Below are 17338 nucleotides of genomic sequence, written 5' to 3'. Positions count from 1 at the left end.
CTGGTTGGTCCTCCTCCATGCTGACGCAACTGCATGAAAGAGTCTAATAGTTATAGTTAAGGGAAGAGCGAAGAGAGAACTCAGCGGAAGACAGGTGTCTTTGTTCTTCCAGCTCATCAAGCGGGGCAATCTGGGTTAGGATTGTGAAGAGGACCCTGGCTGAACACCAGGGTCGCCACTCATCCTTCTTCGGCCATGTTCCTCAGTACAATCCTCATGAGAACCTCTTTTCCTCCTCTTAAGTGTCTCATTCAGACCTTTCAACTCCCTTCCCACTTGAACACTTTTTTGTCTTCCTTCCACACGCTCCCCAGTCCCATGCTCCCAATTTGCTCTATGGTCTTGCTTATCCTACTTCTCCCGCTCGTGCTCCTCCTGCTCGCTCGTCATACTCATGTAAAGTTCTATCAGATTTTCTCATTTTTAACCTATTTGATGAGGTTTTGTTATTATTTAAGCACGTTGAATCATTGCACACTATGCCAAAACCATCACCCAGTACTATGACTACTACATTACCTATTATAATAAAAAATAGTAATAATATGAATACTGCTATCATTTTAAATGATAAGTTGCATGAATCATTGAACAAATACAGAGAGAAGGTCCAGTTACTATATTGCCATACCATCAGCTGCCTTAGAATTTTCTTTTTGACATATTTGACAATTACAGATTTATCAAAAATAGACCTTTTAGAACCACTGACAACTTTGGACAGCTTCTTGATGCTTAGATTAAAAGCATGAATTAGTTCAACAAGCACAAGCCAGGATTTACAAGAAGGTTACCAGCAGCAAGGCGATGTCGAAGGCCTTTCAAAATTGTAAGGAGGTATACCTGGCACAAATATTTGTAAACCAAGAAGTTACTTAAAAGCAGCTATGGTATTTGTGCAATTATACAATTCGTAAAGATATTTTTAAGGAGAATTCTGTGTCTCCAGCCATACATTTATTCAAATGAGAAGGAGAAAAATTAAGACAGGCTCACTGTCATATAACCAATAAATTAGTTGCAATAGCAATAAAATCCACCAAAGAATGTGAAGGAAATGAATCAATGAAAGGAATATGCAACACTATCTTCAATTTAATATCATATAAAAAAATATAAAGATATATAAAAATAAATATGAATAAATATTAGTTTGTGCCTGTTCACATCATTAGTACACTAGTGTTTTGTTTTTTTGGTGAGTACCTAATTAAAATTATTGCTTGATTTGATATGGGAAAAGGATGCCTTTTCTATCATTAAAACTGACCTTATTTACAAGATCTCATTTCTCTATATTCACAATTTTGCCACTACATTCGTTGTATTGTCTAGAATTCATAAAAAATAAAAGAAAATTAAAATGAACATCAATCATGAAAACATGGGAAAAGAGAAAATTATATAAATTAAAATTTAGCCATAAAATTTACTTGTATTGTGTAAATTAGAGAATTGGTACACTTACTCACATGGACTTAGATCCATATCCATTTCTCAAAACTTTTGATACACAATACTAAAATATAGATGACATGTAAGTGTTGTAAAGGCCAGTCATGCGGGCCCACATGGAATGAGTTGTATACAGGTCCGTAAGTTACAAGATCATATTTATAAGGGTATATGGTCTTTTCATATACTATTATCAGAGTTCTCTAACAGTATGTACCAGCAGGATTTTTTGTAATGACATGTGGGTAATACGGTATTTCATGGGCAAGTAAGTAACTAACCAAAAAATGCACTAAAGAACATGTTCATTGTTCAATAATTCATTAAATAGTTCAACTTCCCAGAAGTCATTCCCATCAAACTTACGATAAGGAAAGGACACATGAACCTACTCCCAGGGTAACTCAAAAACATTGTCATGAAGCTCCTACAGTACTAAGGTGACTTGGAAGGGGTATATGAACAACACGGAAGAGGGTAGGCTCATTAGTTAAAAGATATGGGTGCCTAAAAAACTGCATGTAAGAGCCAAATGAACTGAAAGATAAAAAGGATAACTAATAACATTATCATTTTGGTTCACATTCAACTGAATTGAACCTACTTGAACCAAAACCAGCCAAACCAGCCATCTTACTAGTTCCATGGCTGGTTCGGTTTGTACAACATTATTATGTAAACCATATGAGCTACCATATGAGCCATCAAATTTTCTCTTATTCTATCCATACGCACATTCTAATTCTCTCCTGCACTTAAGACTTCTCTCAACTCATCAATAGATATAAGAGAAGAAAGGAGATCTTGCTTGTAAACTCTACCAGCATCATCATCCTAAAATGCAGCTCATTCCTCTTGAGTATATTTTCGTTAGGTTAATGTATTTTTTTATTTTTAATATTGCACACACAAATACAGCAAAGAGACCTCACACGCTGTCAGGCTTGAACCCATAACGTCACAGTAAGAAACCCCCTGTGCTGAACAAAAGGCTCAATCCACTATTAAATTAAAATCTTTAGTAAATAGTATTTAGATATTTTTAAAACACCAGTATTTAGATTAATTATAAAATTATATAAAAATTTATATTCTTTAGGCATTTGGAGTAGCGATCTTAATATGTTATTTGACAGACAATTTCATACAAGTCATTATGGACAATCCAAAAAACTTCCACATGGATTCACATAAATCTAACCTTGGCAGTGTGAATCTGCAACTTCCTTGCATCAAATACAATCGGACTTTCTTTGAAGGACGTATGTGGAACAATTCCAAGTGAGGCAGCTTCCTGAAATTTGATTGACAACCACACTGTAAAATGTCTGCTAGTCCATTTTTAATACTTCTTTCACTAAATGTCATTCTTCACGTATTAGGGCCATCAACATCAATTATACTTCCTAGCTGACCTCAAGCAACGAAAAAGCGCGTGGGTCATATTCTCCAAATCCATCATGTAAGGAATATATGTTGGGCTGCTTTGATGCCTCATTGCTAATCCCAAGATTTTGGACAAGCCTACTCCTGAATGAAGTATCATGAGGGAGCTGAAGGCATCCGATAACTTGTGAAAAGACTTCCATTGATGGAATAACACCAGCATCAATTGTCTCACGATAAACCATTAATGCACATGATGTCCTGTAAGTGGAAAAAAAATAATAAAAATCTCTATTTTTATGTAAGAAAGTATATGAAATTTCTTATGAGAAGAACAAAACAATCTGATGAGATACATTGTGTGAATTAAAAAATTGAAGGAGCTAGTTAAAGAGCGAGGGCATCAATCAAATTTTGAGATTCTCTTACAACATGCATGTGTGGACTTTATACACACAAAAGTAATATCCTTTCCTTATATTGAAAGACACATGCTCTTTCCTTATCACTCTTCTTCAAGTTCAGGCAAAAAATACAAATCCAATGATTCAGTGAAAATTCATGTTGTTATAGTCAATAATACTTCATGTTCTTCAGAGAGGAACCCATGATTTCAGAAAAAAAACAACATTTTAATTAGAAATGAAAGTAGATACGATAGAGGTATGAATTTCTCCATTTCATTGAGAAAACATACATACTAACTGTTGGATTTAACTCAGAAATCAATTTGGCCAAAGAATGGAACTGTTATGACAACATGCACAGCAATGATGATCCCACAGCTTCAAGAAAGGCTTTGACTCCATAAGATAACAATCCCATTCCAAAAAAGAAGACATAATTTTGATATGATTAATTATTTCTTAAGAATGAAATTTATTCACAACATTATATCCATTACAATTTAGTGTACAATATTGTAATAGAAAAGGGCACAGCATGGATGCAAATCCATTTCAAGTATCACAAATTTCTAAAATTCTACTTCTAAAAGTATTTCCATTGGAGGTCAGTATACACATTTCTGAGGAACAAAGTTCAGTTAGAGCTGTTTTTAAATGCTATTCATAAAATATTCTTCTCATAGAATGGTTTATACTTTCTACCATTTCTTAAAGCATCTCTTATATATAAGTATTTGTATCACAATAAAATAATAAAATATCATCAATAGTAATATCATCATTTTTTAATAAAAAAAAAAAAAAAACTTTTGAAAACAGGCAATGTTATTGTGAAGTTGGGTCCAAGGCCTTTCCAAAAATGACTAGCCATCTTAGGAAACCTCTTTCCCAACTAATAAACTCAACATATTTGTTCTCATTAATCCATGTGGAACTATTCCTTAACAATTATACAGCTAAAAAATCAGCCAAAAGATTACCACTTGCTGTTAAGCTGTAGTTTTCCAGAACTGAAAGACAAAATTGACTCGCCAAGAGAATAAGCCTTCTCAAATCTCTGCACGCACAAACCTTCAAAGAACACCAATTACATGACTGTTTAGTAATGAAAAGCCAACAAGATATCAAAAAGCCACCAAGTGAGAATCTCTAATTATAAAAGAAGTAAATGTTTGTGACCTCACCAATGAGGCATCTGCACATGACAAGGTTAGAAGTAATGCCATCCTTTTTGGCCTCTGAAAGAAGTTTCAATCCTAATTCTAGATCATCCTTCCTTCAAAACATAAATTATGAAGATTAGTGCCCAAGAACCTCGAAGAGGATATGTATTTGTTAGATAATGAATAAAATCTCAATTAGATTTACTTTTCAGATGCCATTAAAAGAATGGTGTATGTGACTTCATTAGGCCTCACTCCCAATTGTTTAACTTCGCCCAGGATTTCCAAGGACCTTTGTAATTGATCCGCATCACCTGTAAAATGTTCAATACACAAACCTTCAATCTATCCACGGTACTAGTCCACAAAGAGCATATAACTCTGTAAACATATAATCCAGAGGTCACTAATTAGATGAAAGTGAAACAATATAGGAATGTCAACTAAAACGTTGGAGACATACACAAAGAAGTAATCAAAGCATTCACTGTAGAAACTGTAGGGAGTAATTTCATATCCTTCATATCCTGATAGAGTTGTACTGCCTTTTGCCAGTTTTTAGACTGAAAAGGAAAGAGACTATCAACTTAATTAAATATCCTAGCCAAACTGCAAATTGAAAGCTGCAATCTGCCAAAGGTGTTTAGAAACTCGTTAGAAAATCTAGAAGTTCGGAATCTACATTGCTGCAGGCCCCCATCAATGAACTGTATGATATATTTCCAAGTTCTACTCCTTGAAATCTAGCACCTTTTATAATGTCAAAAGCAGTTTCAACTTTCCCAGCATGCCCTGCAACATCTATTAATGAACTAAGAAACATCTGCACATAAAAATGTCCCTTGTTAATGGTAACATAGTCAACAGTACAAAATAAGAAATAAAAAACTATATAATTGATTTTCAACTGGACCAAATAGGTTCTAGCCAACATTCAAGTCACATATGACCTCATAAATTGCTGTGGTGCTTAGTGCTTTATTCATGCCTCAAATGGGATATTATCACAAAGTGCAAGAGGGCCAGAACAACAGATAAACCTAAATAGCTAACGGAAATTACAGCACTCACTATGTCTATGTCAGAGAAACTCAACACACACAATCAGTATGGAGGGACTTGTTGATAATAGAAGGATTTTCTCGCTGAAAGATACATGCAAATAGTGCAACAGGATCTAATAGTAAGACCTTTTAACTCTTCATCAATCCCCCGAGGCAATAATGAGATTGCAAATATTTCCCGACTTTTTTCCCCCTAGCTTAACAATCCACTCAGAAGAAGGAAAAGGTCGTAAATCTTCAATGACCCAGCATGCAAAAGACAACAATAATTTCACTTTTTATACATTGCAATCTGCAACTCTTTCATAATTGTGATAGGAGTAAATGGTACCATAAATGACATGCAATTAGCTGCAAGCCCCAATAATCAGTAATATTATTGTTGTTAAGGAATAGTCCCTCATGAATTGGTGAGTACAAAGATTTTGAGTTTATTAGCTGGGAAAGAGGTATCCCAAGTTGGCAAGTCATTTTGGGATGGGCTTTGGACCCAATTTAACAATTGTAAAGAAACACAAAGAAGTAATGATAGCTAATAGGAGCATAATTATTAACTATTTATATTATGACTAGATTAGTTTATACTTTCTTTCTTTTTTCTTTTTTTTGAAATGATGCTGATTTTCATTAAGACAAAAGCTCAAAAGAGCAATTTACAAAGAAGAGAAGTTTTCCCAAACAATGAGAGATTACAGGAAAATTCCGAATTTTGCCAACTTATCAGCCAAAGAGTTGGCTGATATAGGAATGAGATTTCAATTACAATGAATAGAAGATACAATGTCAACAATACTATCAGTGATGGGCCAGGGGCGCCAAGGGGGGAAACTGTCTTTGGAACACCAACTAATAACCGTCTTCGAGTAGTTTATACTCTCTTACTAGTTTGAACATGCAGAAAATGAATGGGTGTGCCTATGTGTCATTTAATTGCTACCTAAACATGATCATAAGATAGCAAATCCGAGAGAGTTGTACTATATGGTAAATTGAGATGGAATATTTCAGTGGATGACAAATAACTTTTTGACTACAACATTCTAGGTTGAACTCTGAGAAACATGGCAAAGCAGTACTTTTTGCCTGCCAAGATCTATTTTAAGTTCTCTTTAAATTTCTAACTTTTTATTTTCAGAGATATGCCCCAGGTATTAAGAATTCTAGTCCATTCACTTTTCAAAAGCAGAAAGAATATATCCATTGAATTGTCCAAGCATTCTGATAACATTGGCTAAAACTCAAACGGGTCTTACAGCAAACACATCAATAAATAAAAAATGTTTTTATTTTTCAAATTTTAGAAAGAAAAGTACAAAAAAAATACCTCATCAGGAGCCACACCATTTCTTTTCATGTCATTGTAGACATCAAGCGCAAACTCTAGATCACCCTCCTCACTACAAATATTAACAGCAATTGTATATACATCCGGTGTGCCCTTGATCTTATACTGTTTGATCAATTGATACACTTCACGTGCTCGATCAATCTGAAAATAAAGATTAAATAGTATATCATCAATCATTTGAGAAATAAGATGCCCAAATAAACAACTGCTGAAATTAGGCCTCACCTCACCCGCTTGCATGCATGTCTTCATCAGAGCACCCACAGTAACGTGATCAGGATCAATAGGTGTTGGTTCAGCCCTCATCTCTGCTAACACATCAAATGCACGATCTACTGCCCCAGATTGACCACATGCAGTGATGAGTGCATTAAATATAACCCGGTCTGGCTTCACATTCTACTGCAACATAAAACAATGTTAAGTTTGCAGACTCCGTGCTCAAAATTGGACCAATCTTGTGAATTCACCATCCACCATTGAAGTCAATGAATTTCTAAAATACCTTGCTTGAAGTCATACCTTTGATCGCAATATCCCATAGGCGCCAAATGCTTTTGCAACTTGTCCAGCTCTTGCACAACCATCAATTAATGCCCCATATGTATGAACATTGGGTTCAATTCCACTATTAACCATTTCATGGAAGACCTAGAAGACAACTAGAGAGTCATTCAATGAAACGGGAACTTCATAGGAAAAAATGAAAGATAACATTAAAGTAAGAAAAAATATAAACTTCATAGTTTATTTTAAAAAGTCATAATGGACATTCAGCTGCATTAGGTAAAATGCATCCAAAAGTTATGCTGGAACTTACTTCAAACATTGCATCGACTTTTCCACTTTTAGCACAGGTAGATATAAGGGTCGTGTAAAGTTTGCAGTCAGGCTTCAGGCCGGCTTCCTTGACAAGCATAAAAACTTGGAAAGCACCTAAACGGAGACATGCAGAGTAAATGGTTTGAAATAGTCATATTACAAAAGTTGCATAAGAGAAGTTCTAAACAATTCTATGACAAAGTGTAAGAAATGAAATTACCCTCAAAATCTTGTGAAATAGCACAGACAGATAAGAGCATATTGAAAGTACTCAGTGTGGGGTTCTTAATAAGCTTAGCAAAGCGAAATGCCTCTTTCACAGCCTTCTTACTTTTGCAAGTATTGAAAAACCTCGCATGATAGACCTAGCCATAAAATAATAATACCTGAGATAATAAAATTACATACAAACATGAAGTTGAATGGGAGCTCAGTACCTTATCCATATCCAATAAACCCTCCTTTTCCACGTTTTCTAATAATTCTAAGCAGTCAACTAACCTGGAAGTCCAAAGAGTAAACTGATGATGCAAAATCTCAAATTTTAAGGACCAGAAAATCTAATGGCCTATTGACTGTCATCAAAATACTTAGCTCTTAGCAAGTTTCCCATTAAGATGAATGAAACTATGTAGACGTTTTAAAACTTGATGAACAAACATCACCTTTCATCTCTTAGCAATCGATGGTAAGTTCTCAAGAACTGAGGTGATTCACTATTATCTTTGACATGGGTCCCATTTGGAAAAGTCAACCTGGAGGAGGTATTATCGTGATTCTTGTAATCTTTTCTTTTGTTTCTGGTCAAGCCGCTGGATTCAACAAAACCTTTCATACTGCTGGAAAAATGTTTTTGATGAAGCGCAGAAACATTCATAGAAGGAGAAGAGACTTCTTTATTTGATTTTGATCTTCTACCCTCGAAGGCTGATAAAGATCCATCCCCTGATCGTGTTTGTTCAAAAAATGTGTAAAGATCTTGACTTACAAACTTGCTGAGACCACTATATCTCAAGACTTGAAGTTCAGCATCTTCAGCTGTGGAGTGTACAGTTGCCTTATCTTTTCTTTCATCCTGTTTTTCCTTGAATGACACAAGTGAACTACTCAAAGCAGTCCCAACAGTTCTCCTTGATACTTCGTACTCCATTTGTACTTCTTGTTGATCACCCAGCAACAATTCTGACCTTTCAGCTGAAAAACTTTGTCCTTCATGGCTACATACTTCTTGAAGTACTGCAGAGGCAAAAGTAGAATCCATCACTCTGTTTGCGTCCCATTTTCCAATCTGTGAGGAGTTAAATCCATTTTCATTGGCATGATGCTTGTCCCTAGAGGTATCCTCAGTGATTTGTTGAAAATTGCTCTCTATCTTAGGGATTGTTTTCTGAAGGTCCTCTAGACTTTCAATCTCATTGTGAACTTTTTCCTCCTTTATGACACTGTCAGATCTTTCATGAAATGCAGGATGTTCTGGGACATAAGATTCCGAAAAACCTGAAAGCTACAAAACTGACAGGTATTAGCAGCAAAGCTACAGATGAAGAGAACTTCAGAAAACAAGATTCCATAAGCCAAGTGCTATGATCCAGAAGATATATGAAATTAAAGAAGGCAATATGCTAATTCAAGTCTTCATGTAATCACCCAAACATTTAAATTAGGTAAACAATTTCCCAAAGATAAAGAACTAGCATAACGATGGTTTACCTCACGTGAGTTACAAGATAAATTACATCAAAACAATCGTATACAAGCCAGAAAACGAGTCTAAAACCAGAAAACAAGCCAGCAAACGAGTCCAAAACCTAAAACAAGCTGCTTCCCCCCACCCCTCCAGAAAATCCCCCATCCCACTACCCAAAACCCTACCATCGATTTACCCTCCGACACTTTCTCAGCCAGAAAGATGGCGCTGAACTAAGTTTTCACCGTGGTAACCAAATCTGACATTTGGACCAACGCAAATCTCGCACCATGGACCCACGACAAGATCCAGCTTGATTACTTGCCTCAGAAGTGGTTGGTTTTTACGAAATCAAGGGAAGAGGTAGATGCAGCTCTAAAAGCCAGGATATGGGAACAAGAAGAGGAGATGGCCGTGTTGAAGTGGGAGGAGACCCCGTTGTGTTGTCCTCTCAAAAAATGGTTCTCAGTCAGAGGCCTGCCGATTGAGCTCTGGTCGAAGGAGGTGCTAAACCGCATATTCAGTTCTTTCGGAAACTTGTTACAGTGGGCGAAAGACATGTCAAAGAAAACAAAGCTCAACGTTGCGATGGCGTTTGCTACCCCAAACTCGCGATGGACCGAGCCTCTTTTCTTGGAACTGATCTTCGGAGATAAGTTCGTATGAATTGAGGTCTCATTCGGGGACATCTGCATTTTGAGATCAACGGAGCATCGCCAGACCCGAAGGGGAAGATCCTCTCCCGAGTTCTCGACAACACCTCCCAGTCGGGTCAACTCAAAGTTCACTCCTTCATGTTTAGGTGAGTCTACCTCATTACCGAGTTCCGCCTCTAACTCAATTTCAAATTTGAATTTTCTAGAGAGTTTTTCAAGACCTATCCATTTTGGTGTGGTCCCGGTTTACAAAGCTACTCCATCTGTGCATTCAAATTCAAATCCCGAACACCAAAAAGGAAAAGTTGGCTCCTTATCAGGTTTCACATCCATCCCGACTTTCACGAATTCCTAAGCTGCATCATCTCGCACATTGGGCCAAAATTTTCAAATTTCTTCAGAAAAACAATGTTCTCCTCCATGCCTCTGTCAAAAATTCCTTCACATGCTGCTTTCCCGAATCCCGATATTCCATCTTCTCTCACGTCCTCCTCTACTTTTCCGAATCCCGAAACCCCACCCTCTCCTACGTCCTCCTCTTTCTCAAACTTCCAAAAAAGCCCCAATCTTGTCACAAACCTTTTGTCTAATCCCCTTCTTCCAGAAAAGTTCATTCACCTCCCCCTTTTCCCCCTCGTCCCAAGAAACATTTCCATTGGGCCCAAGGTCTTGGGATTTGCAGCAATTGTACGCTGGCCTCCAGCGCTTTGACTGCCTCGTGAAGGCAAAATCTGTCAACCCGAATCTCGAGGCAAGCCCCTCATCCATGTTTCATCTCAAGGCCTCGAAGGAGCCCAACCGAGAGTGCCAGCTCCCATGGAATCCCCAACTACCAAAAACTGCTCATGGTGATTCCAACCTCCTTCATACCCTGTTGAGCAAGATTCCCCTAATCTGAGAACAGAAAGGTTGTCGCCACCAACCTCGCCTTTTTACCCGCACATGGAGTCCAAAAATCCTGATCCTGAACCATAGCTAAACTCAGCATCCCCCTCCCCTTGTCATAGCTGCTTACCAAAGAAGAAGACGGCATCAAGAAAACGCAATCCCTCGGGGTGATTCTAGCTCGGCCAATCCTCAAATCCTTGAGAGACATGACAACACTCACCCCCCCTAAATGATAGATCTGCTCGTCTAGTGGTGGAACTCCAAGTTGAACGTCATAGGTATGATGACGAGACATGGCAACACATGATGAATTTGCCACGTCTTATGGGAGTTGTATATAGGGGTTAGCTGCCTGGGGACACCACGTCGGGAGTTCTGTAACAAATGATTTAGTTATCTTGGAATGTTAGAGGAATTGGTGTTGTTCGGAAGCGTGGCATGATTTCTAGCTTCCTCTCTCAATTTAAACCCTCCATTGTAATCTTCCAAGAGACAAAATGTCAAGAGATAACAGATGTCATTGCCGAGGAGCTCTGGTCAAGTCCTTCTATAAAGTGGGTGGCGGTTAATGCTATTGGTCAATCCGGAGGTATCCTTGTTGCTTGGGACTCAGCAAATTTTGACTCTCTTGATGTGTTTGAGGGTCATTTCTCGTTGGGTATCCAGCTCCGGGATCTTTCTTCTAGCAGAATATGGTGCGTGGGTGGAGTGTATGGCCCGACCAGTTATAGGGAACACGGCCTCTTCTGGGAAGAGCTTAGTGAGCGTTATCTGACATGGAGACACCCCTGGCTATTTGCGGGTGATTTTAATGCTACTCGATAATACAATGAGAAGAAGCCACCGACAACCTACATATCTGCCTCAATGCGAGGTTTCTCGGATTTCATTGGCGGATGTGGGCTGGATGAGATATCCCTTTCCGGAAAGAACTATACATGGTCTAACGGCCAGTAGCAACCAATGCTCTCAAAATTGGACCGTTTTCTAGCATGTCCAGATTGGTTGCAACTCTTCGGGAATGTCACTGGACGTGTTCTCAATAAGGTGAGGTCGAATCATTGGCCTATCATGTTGACCACCTCTTTCGAGAAATGGGGACCCTCCCCTTTACGTTTCGAAAACTCATGGTTAGTTGAGAAAAAAAATGATGCTCTTATTGATGGATGGTGGACTGATCCAAGCTTGGGTAGAAGGGAGTGGGCCTTCCCTCTAAAGGTACGATTCTTAAAAGGAAAAATCAAGGAATGGGCCACAAGTCGTCGTACCTCTCTGGGTGTCGAGAAGGCTTCTCTCCTTTCTTAGATCGTAGATTTCCTAGTAGTAAAACAAAGGTATTTAACTCCTATGGAGTTCACTTCCCAAGTTTCTCTTAATTCTAATCTCAATACCATCCTGCATCCAGAGAAGATCCGTTGGAAACAAAGAGTCAGATTTAAATGGCTGAAGGAGGTGATGTACCCCAAAACAGAAATAAAGATTTTTCAAGCAAAACAAATGAAAGAAGGAACGACGAACCTTTCCTCCGTTGCAGAAATCGCCGAAACCGAACAAGAATACCTCTGAGAGATACGAATCCTTATGTGAATCCAACCAACGCAAGAAAACGAAAACTCCACTGACGAAATCGATGTAGAACTCGCCGGAAATAGTCGTCGATAACCATGGTATTCGAGAAACCAGTACTCTCCCTGAGCCACGCTCTGAAGACTAAACGACGTGCCCCTTCCTCTCCCTCGGCTTCCTCTCTAAATTCCCTCCCGAAACCACTTAACATTGTCAAAATCCCAAAATGCCCCTGACCCATTAATCACCCTCTAATTATCCTTTTGTTTACTCCTTCTAGAGTAGGTAACACTAATTTGGGGTCTATCAGAGGGAGATGCAAATATAAAATTCTTTCATGTCATAGCATCAACAAAACAAAGATCCAACCGAATTACCTCATTATGCATCAATAATGAGGTAACGTCGTGTCGGACCTCAATTACTAATGTGTTGATTAAGTTTTTCTCGGATCTTTATTTGGAGGAATGTCCAAACCGGCCAAAGTTTCAACACATCAGTTTCTCTCATTTCTCTCCAACAGCTGCCTCTTTATTAGAGCTTCCTTTTTCGACTAGAGAAATTGAGTGTGCCGTCTTAGGCATGGAAAGTGATAGGGGCTCGGGCACTGATGGCTTCAATGGAGATTTTTTCAAAAGGTTTTGGTCTCGGCTCAAGGAGGATATCATAGCAATGATCCACGACTTCTTCAAAAATGGTATCACCTTTCACAGTATTGGCGCATCTTTTATTACTTTAGTTCCAAAGAAAGCTAGTGTTGAGAAGCCAGAAGACTTCCGGCCAATCAGTCTTGTTACAAGTGCCTCCAAGATCATTGCTAGAATTTTGGCTCACCGCTTAAAGGTTCTTCTCCCAACCGTCATTCACAAAGGGCAGGGCGCTTTCCTCAAGGGGAGAGAAATCTTAGATTCCATTATGGCAGTGCATGAGCTTATTGATCATTTCCGCTGTAACAAGGACCCAAGAATCACCCTAAAGCTCGATCTTGAAAAAGCTTTCGACAGAGTAAACTAGATCCTGCTTGATGAGATTATGGAAAAAATGGGTTTTGGCGAAAAATGGAGATTTTGGATCAGAAGTTGCGTGGGTTCGGCCTCTTACTCTCTCATCCTCAATGGCTCAGTCTGTGGATATTTCAAAGGGACCAGAGGGATCAGTATCCCTGCTCTTATTCAACATGGTTGTTAAATTCCTCTCCTCGATGTTTTACTCGGGTGTTAATCTTGGATAGTTGCCTCCTACTAGTATCCAACAAGCTTTTAATATTCCCATCCTCTTGTACGCGGATGATACCATCATATTTGGAATCGGAAATATTGATGGAGCTAGAAGGATAAAGCGGTCTTGGGTCTTTTCGAATTAGCATCGGGGCAAAAAGTTAAATGGGGGGAAAACCTCTCTCATGGGTTTTAACATCAGTCCTGAGCTCCTTGAGGAGGTGGCAAGTATATTTGGCTACACAACAACTAGCCTCCCAACAACCTATCTCGGCCAACCCTTATTCAATGGCCGCATATCCAAAAGTCTTTGGAATCCAGTGGTTGAAAAGATCAAATCCCGGCTAGCAACCTGGAAGGGGCGTTTACTCAGCAAAGTTGGAAGGCTCCTCCTCCTCAAGTCTTGCATTGCGGGCATCCCAAACTATGCACTATCCTTTATGCCTTGTCCTACATCCATATGTAAAACCATGGATAAGCTAAAAAAAAAAAATCTATGGAGGGGATCGAGCAATGCCTTTAAATATCATCTGGTCAGATGGGATGAAGTCTGTTTGCCAAAGAATATGGATGGCCTGGGGGTTCGGAAATCTAAGGAAATGAACCAAGCGCAGCTCCTAAAATGGTTATGGAAGTTCAATACGCTTTCCTCCAATCTTTGGAAGGAAATGGTACTTGTAAAGCTTGGTTGTGATTCTCCACGGTAGATTTCAGGTGGTAATCAGAGATGCCTATCTTCAATTTGGAGAGCACTATACTTCTTCCAAAATTTTCCTCAACCAGTAGATTCTTTGTTGGAAATGGCAGATCCCTCAAGTTTTGGGATGATTTGTGGATGGGGCTGGAACCGCTATAGAACTCTTTCAAAAATATTTTTCTCCACTCTGCACAAGGAGAGATATCAGTAGTTGATGCTTTTGAAGGGGATGGTCAAAGCCTACATACCTGAAGGGGTCTTTCTGACACAGAGGCCTTGGAAGCCAGCCGCTTGATGGATTCTTTAAATTCGGTCAGAATTAGACCTTCAGAGATGGACAAGCTCATTTGGTGGCCGAACAAAAGAGGTATTTTCTTTGTATCATCTGCATACGGATACATTAATGGCTAGGTTTTGACTCAAAGGGAGCATGAGGTCTGAGAAGATTATAAAATTCACCACCCTAATGGGGTGCATGCTTTCATTAATTTATAGGGGAAATATCCCAATTACAAAGATTTACAAAAGATTTGATTTGTACAGACAAGGAATAATTTGACGTAATTAGCTCCTATAATGGAGGGTCAAATTCATCTGTAAGGAAGGCCCTAAACAGGGCAATGATCCTTAATTAATTTAGAATCAATTCAATGATCCTTAATTGATTGAGAATCAATCTCTTAAGATAGTATCTTCAACAGCCCCCCGCAAGCTAAGCGTCGGATTAGGACAGACGTGTAGTTTGGATCGAAAAAATTGAAATAGTGGTCGAGAGACGCTTTTGGTGAAGATATCCGCAACCTGTAGGTGGGATGGCACATATTGAGTGCGAATCTTTCCAGCAACAATAAGTTCACGCAAAAAGTGGATGTCGAGCTCAACATGTTTGGCCCGCTTGTGGACAACAGGGTTGGAGCTCAAGAAAAGAGCGTTTTTGTTATCGCATAAGAGAAGGGGCCACTCGGGAATGGGAACTTGGAGATCGCGAAGAAGATGAGTGAGCCAGAGGAGTTCGGCGACCGTGAGAGCAAGAGCACGATATTCAGACTCACAGCTGGAACGAGAAACTGTGGGTTGTTTCTTGGCACTCCAGGAGACTAAGTTGTCACCAAGGTAAATAGAATAACCCGAGGTAGAGCGACGAGTGTTAGGACAACCGGCTCAGTCAGCATCAGAATAAGCAACTAAAGATCCAGGCGAAGCAGACGGACGGAAGGTTAAACCATAATGGAGAGTGCCTTTGACATATCGAAGAATGCGCTTAACAGCAAAGAAGTGGTCAGCCGTGGGAGAGTGTAGAAATTGACTCACTGAGTTGACCGCATGAGCAATATCGGACCGCGTGATGGTCAAGTATTGAAGAGCACCAACAAGGGAGCGATAAAGGGTATGATCCGAGAAAGACTGACCATCAGAGGATAGATGTTGAGAAACCACCATAGGAGTGTGCACAGGCTTACTGTAAAGTAAGTGGGCCTTGGCAAGGATGTCGCGCGCATATTTCAGCTGACTAAGAAATAGGCCATCAGCGGTGGGTGTAGCTTCAAGACCAAGGAAATAGTTGAGGGAACCCAAGTCTTTTGTAGCGAACTCAGAATGTAGCTTGCGGGCAAAGCTATCCAGAAAAGAGGGGTTGTTGCCCGTAATAATAATATCATCGACATGTAATAGCAAATAGAGGTTGTCAGAGTGTCGATGAAAGACGAAGAGCGAAGGATCAACCCGACTACAGAGGAAGCCAAGATGGGTAAGAAATGAGCTGAACCACTGAAACCATGCGCGAGGGGCTTGCTTGAGGCCATAGAAAACTTTATGAAGCTTGCAAATATGATCAGGAAAGCGAGGATTAATATACCCAGGCAATTGTTCCATATAGACTTGTTCATTGAGATGGCCATTGAGGAAGGCATTTTTGACATCCAATTGGCGAAGAGCCCATCGATTTGTAACAGCAATAGAGAGCACAACCCGAATAGTCGTAGCTTTGATGACAGGACTGAAGGTGTCGGTGTAGTCGAGGCCTGGTATTTGAGTAAACCCCTTTGTGACAAGACGAGCTTTGAACCTCTCAACAGTCCCATTAGGCAAATATTTGCTACGAAAGACCCATTTGGAACCCACAATATTGGTGGCAGCAGGGTGAGGAACCAAAGTCCAAGTATGATTTTCCCGCAAAGCTCAAACTTCTTCATCCATAGCAGCAAGCCAAGCCGGATTCTTGGCAGCAGATTTGAACCCTTTAGGCTCAGTGGATGTGAAAAGGGCAGATAGAAGACCAGCAGATCCAGAGAAAGTAATATCAGCCGAGTGACAAGGTTTAAAAATGTCGGCCTTGGCGCGTGTGACCATGGGATGGGATCCCAAGGGAATAGCAGCAATAGAATCAGCAGGAGGCAAGGCAGTGGACCCAGGAAGAGAAGGATCGACAGTCGGTAGTGGCAGTCCTGAAGAGGGATTAGTTGCCTGCAAAAACTCATTCATAGAATCAGTATAGATATCACACGAACGGGAACTGGATTGAGTAATATGCGGGGAATGGGACACTGGAAGAGATATGCGCATGCCAGAAGAAGATGAACTAGGTTCCAAAAAATTGGAGAACTGGAGAGAGGATAGGGGTTGAGCCTGGGAAGAAATGAAAGACGGATAATGAGTTTCATCAAACTGGGCATGTCGAGTAAGATATATCCTAGAGGTGATAGGATCAAGACAACGAAAACCCTTGTACGAGGAGCTATAGCCTAGAAAAAGACAAGGAAGACTACGAGGAGAAAATTTATTTGCCATATAATCACGTAAACAGGAGTATACATGACAACCAAAAGGATGAAAATTTGCATAATTGGGAGAAAGACTATAGAGAAGTTCAAAAGGGGACTTACCTCCGAGAAGTGGTGTGGGCAAGCGGTTGATGATATAGGCAGCAGTGTTAAAGGCGTCAACCCAGAAGCGAGGGGACATGTGAGAATGGAAGAGTAGAGC

At 39.6% G+C, this 17338-nt stretch overlaps 1 protein-coding gene across 2 annotated transcripts in view; it reads right to left on the bottom strand.

Annotated features, from left to right (window-relative positions):
• LOC137939237 (pentatricopeptide repeat-containing protein MRL1, chloroplastic) overlaps window positions 1-17338 on the bottom strand; it is a 32570-nt gene that overhangs the window by 8556 nt on the left and 6676 nt on the right. The window contains exons 2-16 of one of the 2 annotated variants that reach the window (XM_068784468.1): window positions 8311-9149; window positions 8083-8146; window positions 7866-8010; window positions 7644-7759; window positions 7346-7474; window positions 7049-7222; window positions 6800-6964; window positions 5094-5234; window positions 4875-4974; window positions 4617-4725; window positions 4433-4524; window positions 4229-4319; window positions 2871-3102; window positions 2657-2749; window positions 795-843 (exon numbers count right to left, since the gene is read on the bottom strand). In XM_068784468.1, the coding sequence (XP_068640569.1) occupies window positions 795-843; window positions 2657-2749; window positions 2871-3102; window positions 4229-4319; window positions 4433-4524; window positions 4617-4725; window positions 4875-4974; window positions 5094-5234; window positions 6800-6964; window positions 7049-7222; window positions 7346-7474; window positions 7644-7759; window positions 7866-8010; window positions 8083-8146; window positions 8311-9149 (2539 nt within the window). The remainder of the gene's footprint in view (window positions 1-794; window positions 844-2656; window positions 2750-2870; window positions 3103-4228; window positions 4320-4432; window positions 4525-4616; window positions 4726-4874; window positions 4975-5093; window positions 5235-6799; window positions 6965-7048; window positions 7223-7345; window positions 7475-7643; window positions 7760-7865; window positions 8011-8082; window positions 8147-8310; window positions 9150-17338) is intronic. The other variant, XM_068784469.1, reaches the window with a different exon arrangement.

The sequence above is a fragment of the Aristolochia californica genome, unplaced genomic scaffold, assembly GCF_029961685.1.
Source record: "Aristolochia californica isolate CCGP_79_NKW_82.1479 unplaced genomic scaffold, dmAriCali1.0.hap1 SCAF_8, whole genome shotgun sequence".
In the NCBI taxonomy this organism is placed as follows: domain Eukaryota; kingdom Viridiplantae; phylum Streptophyta; class Magnoliopsida; order Piperales; family Aristolochiaceae; genus Aristolochia; species Aristolochia californica.
Note: the sequence above shows the minus strand (reverse complement) of the source record. Positions and strands in the feature narration are given on the sequence as shown.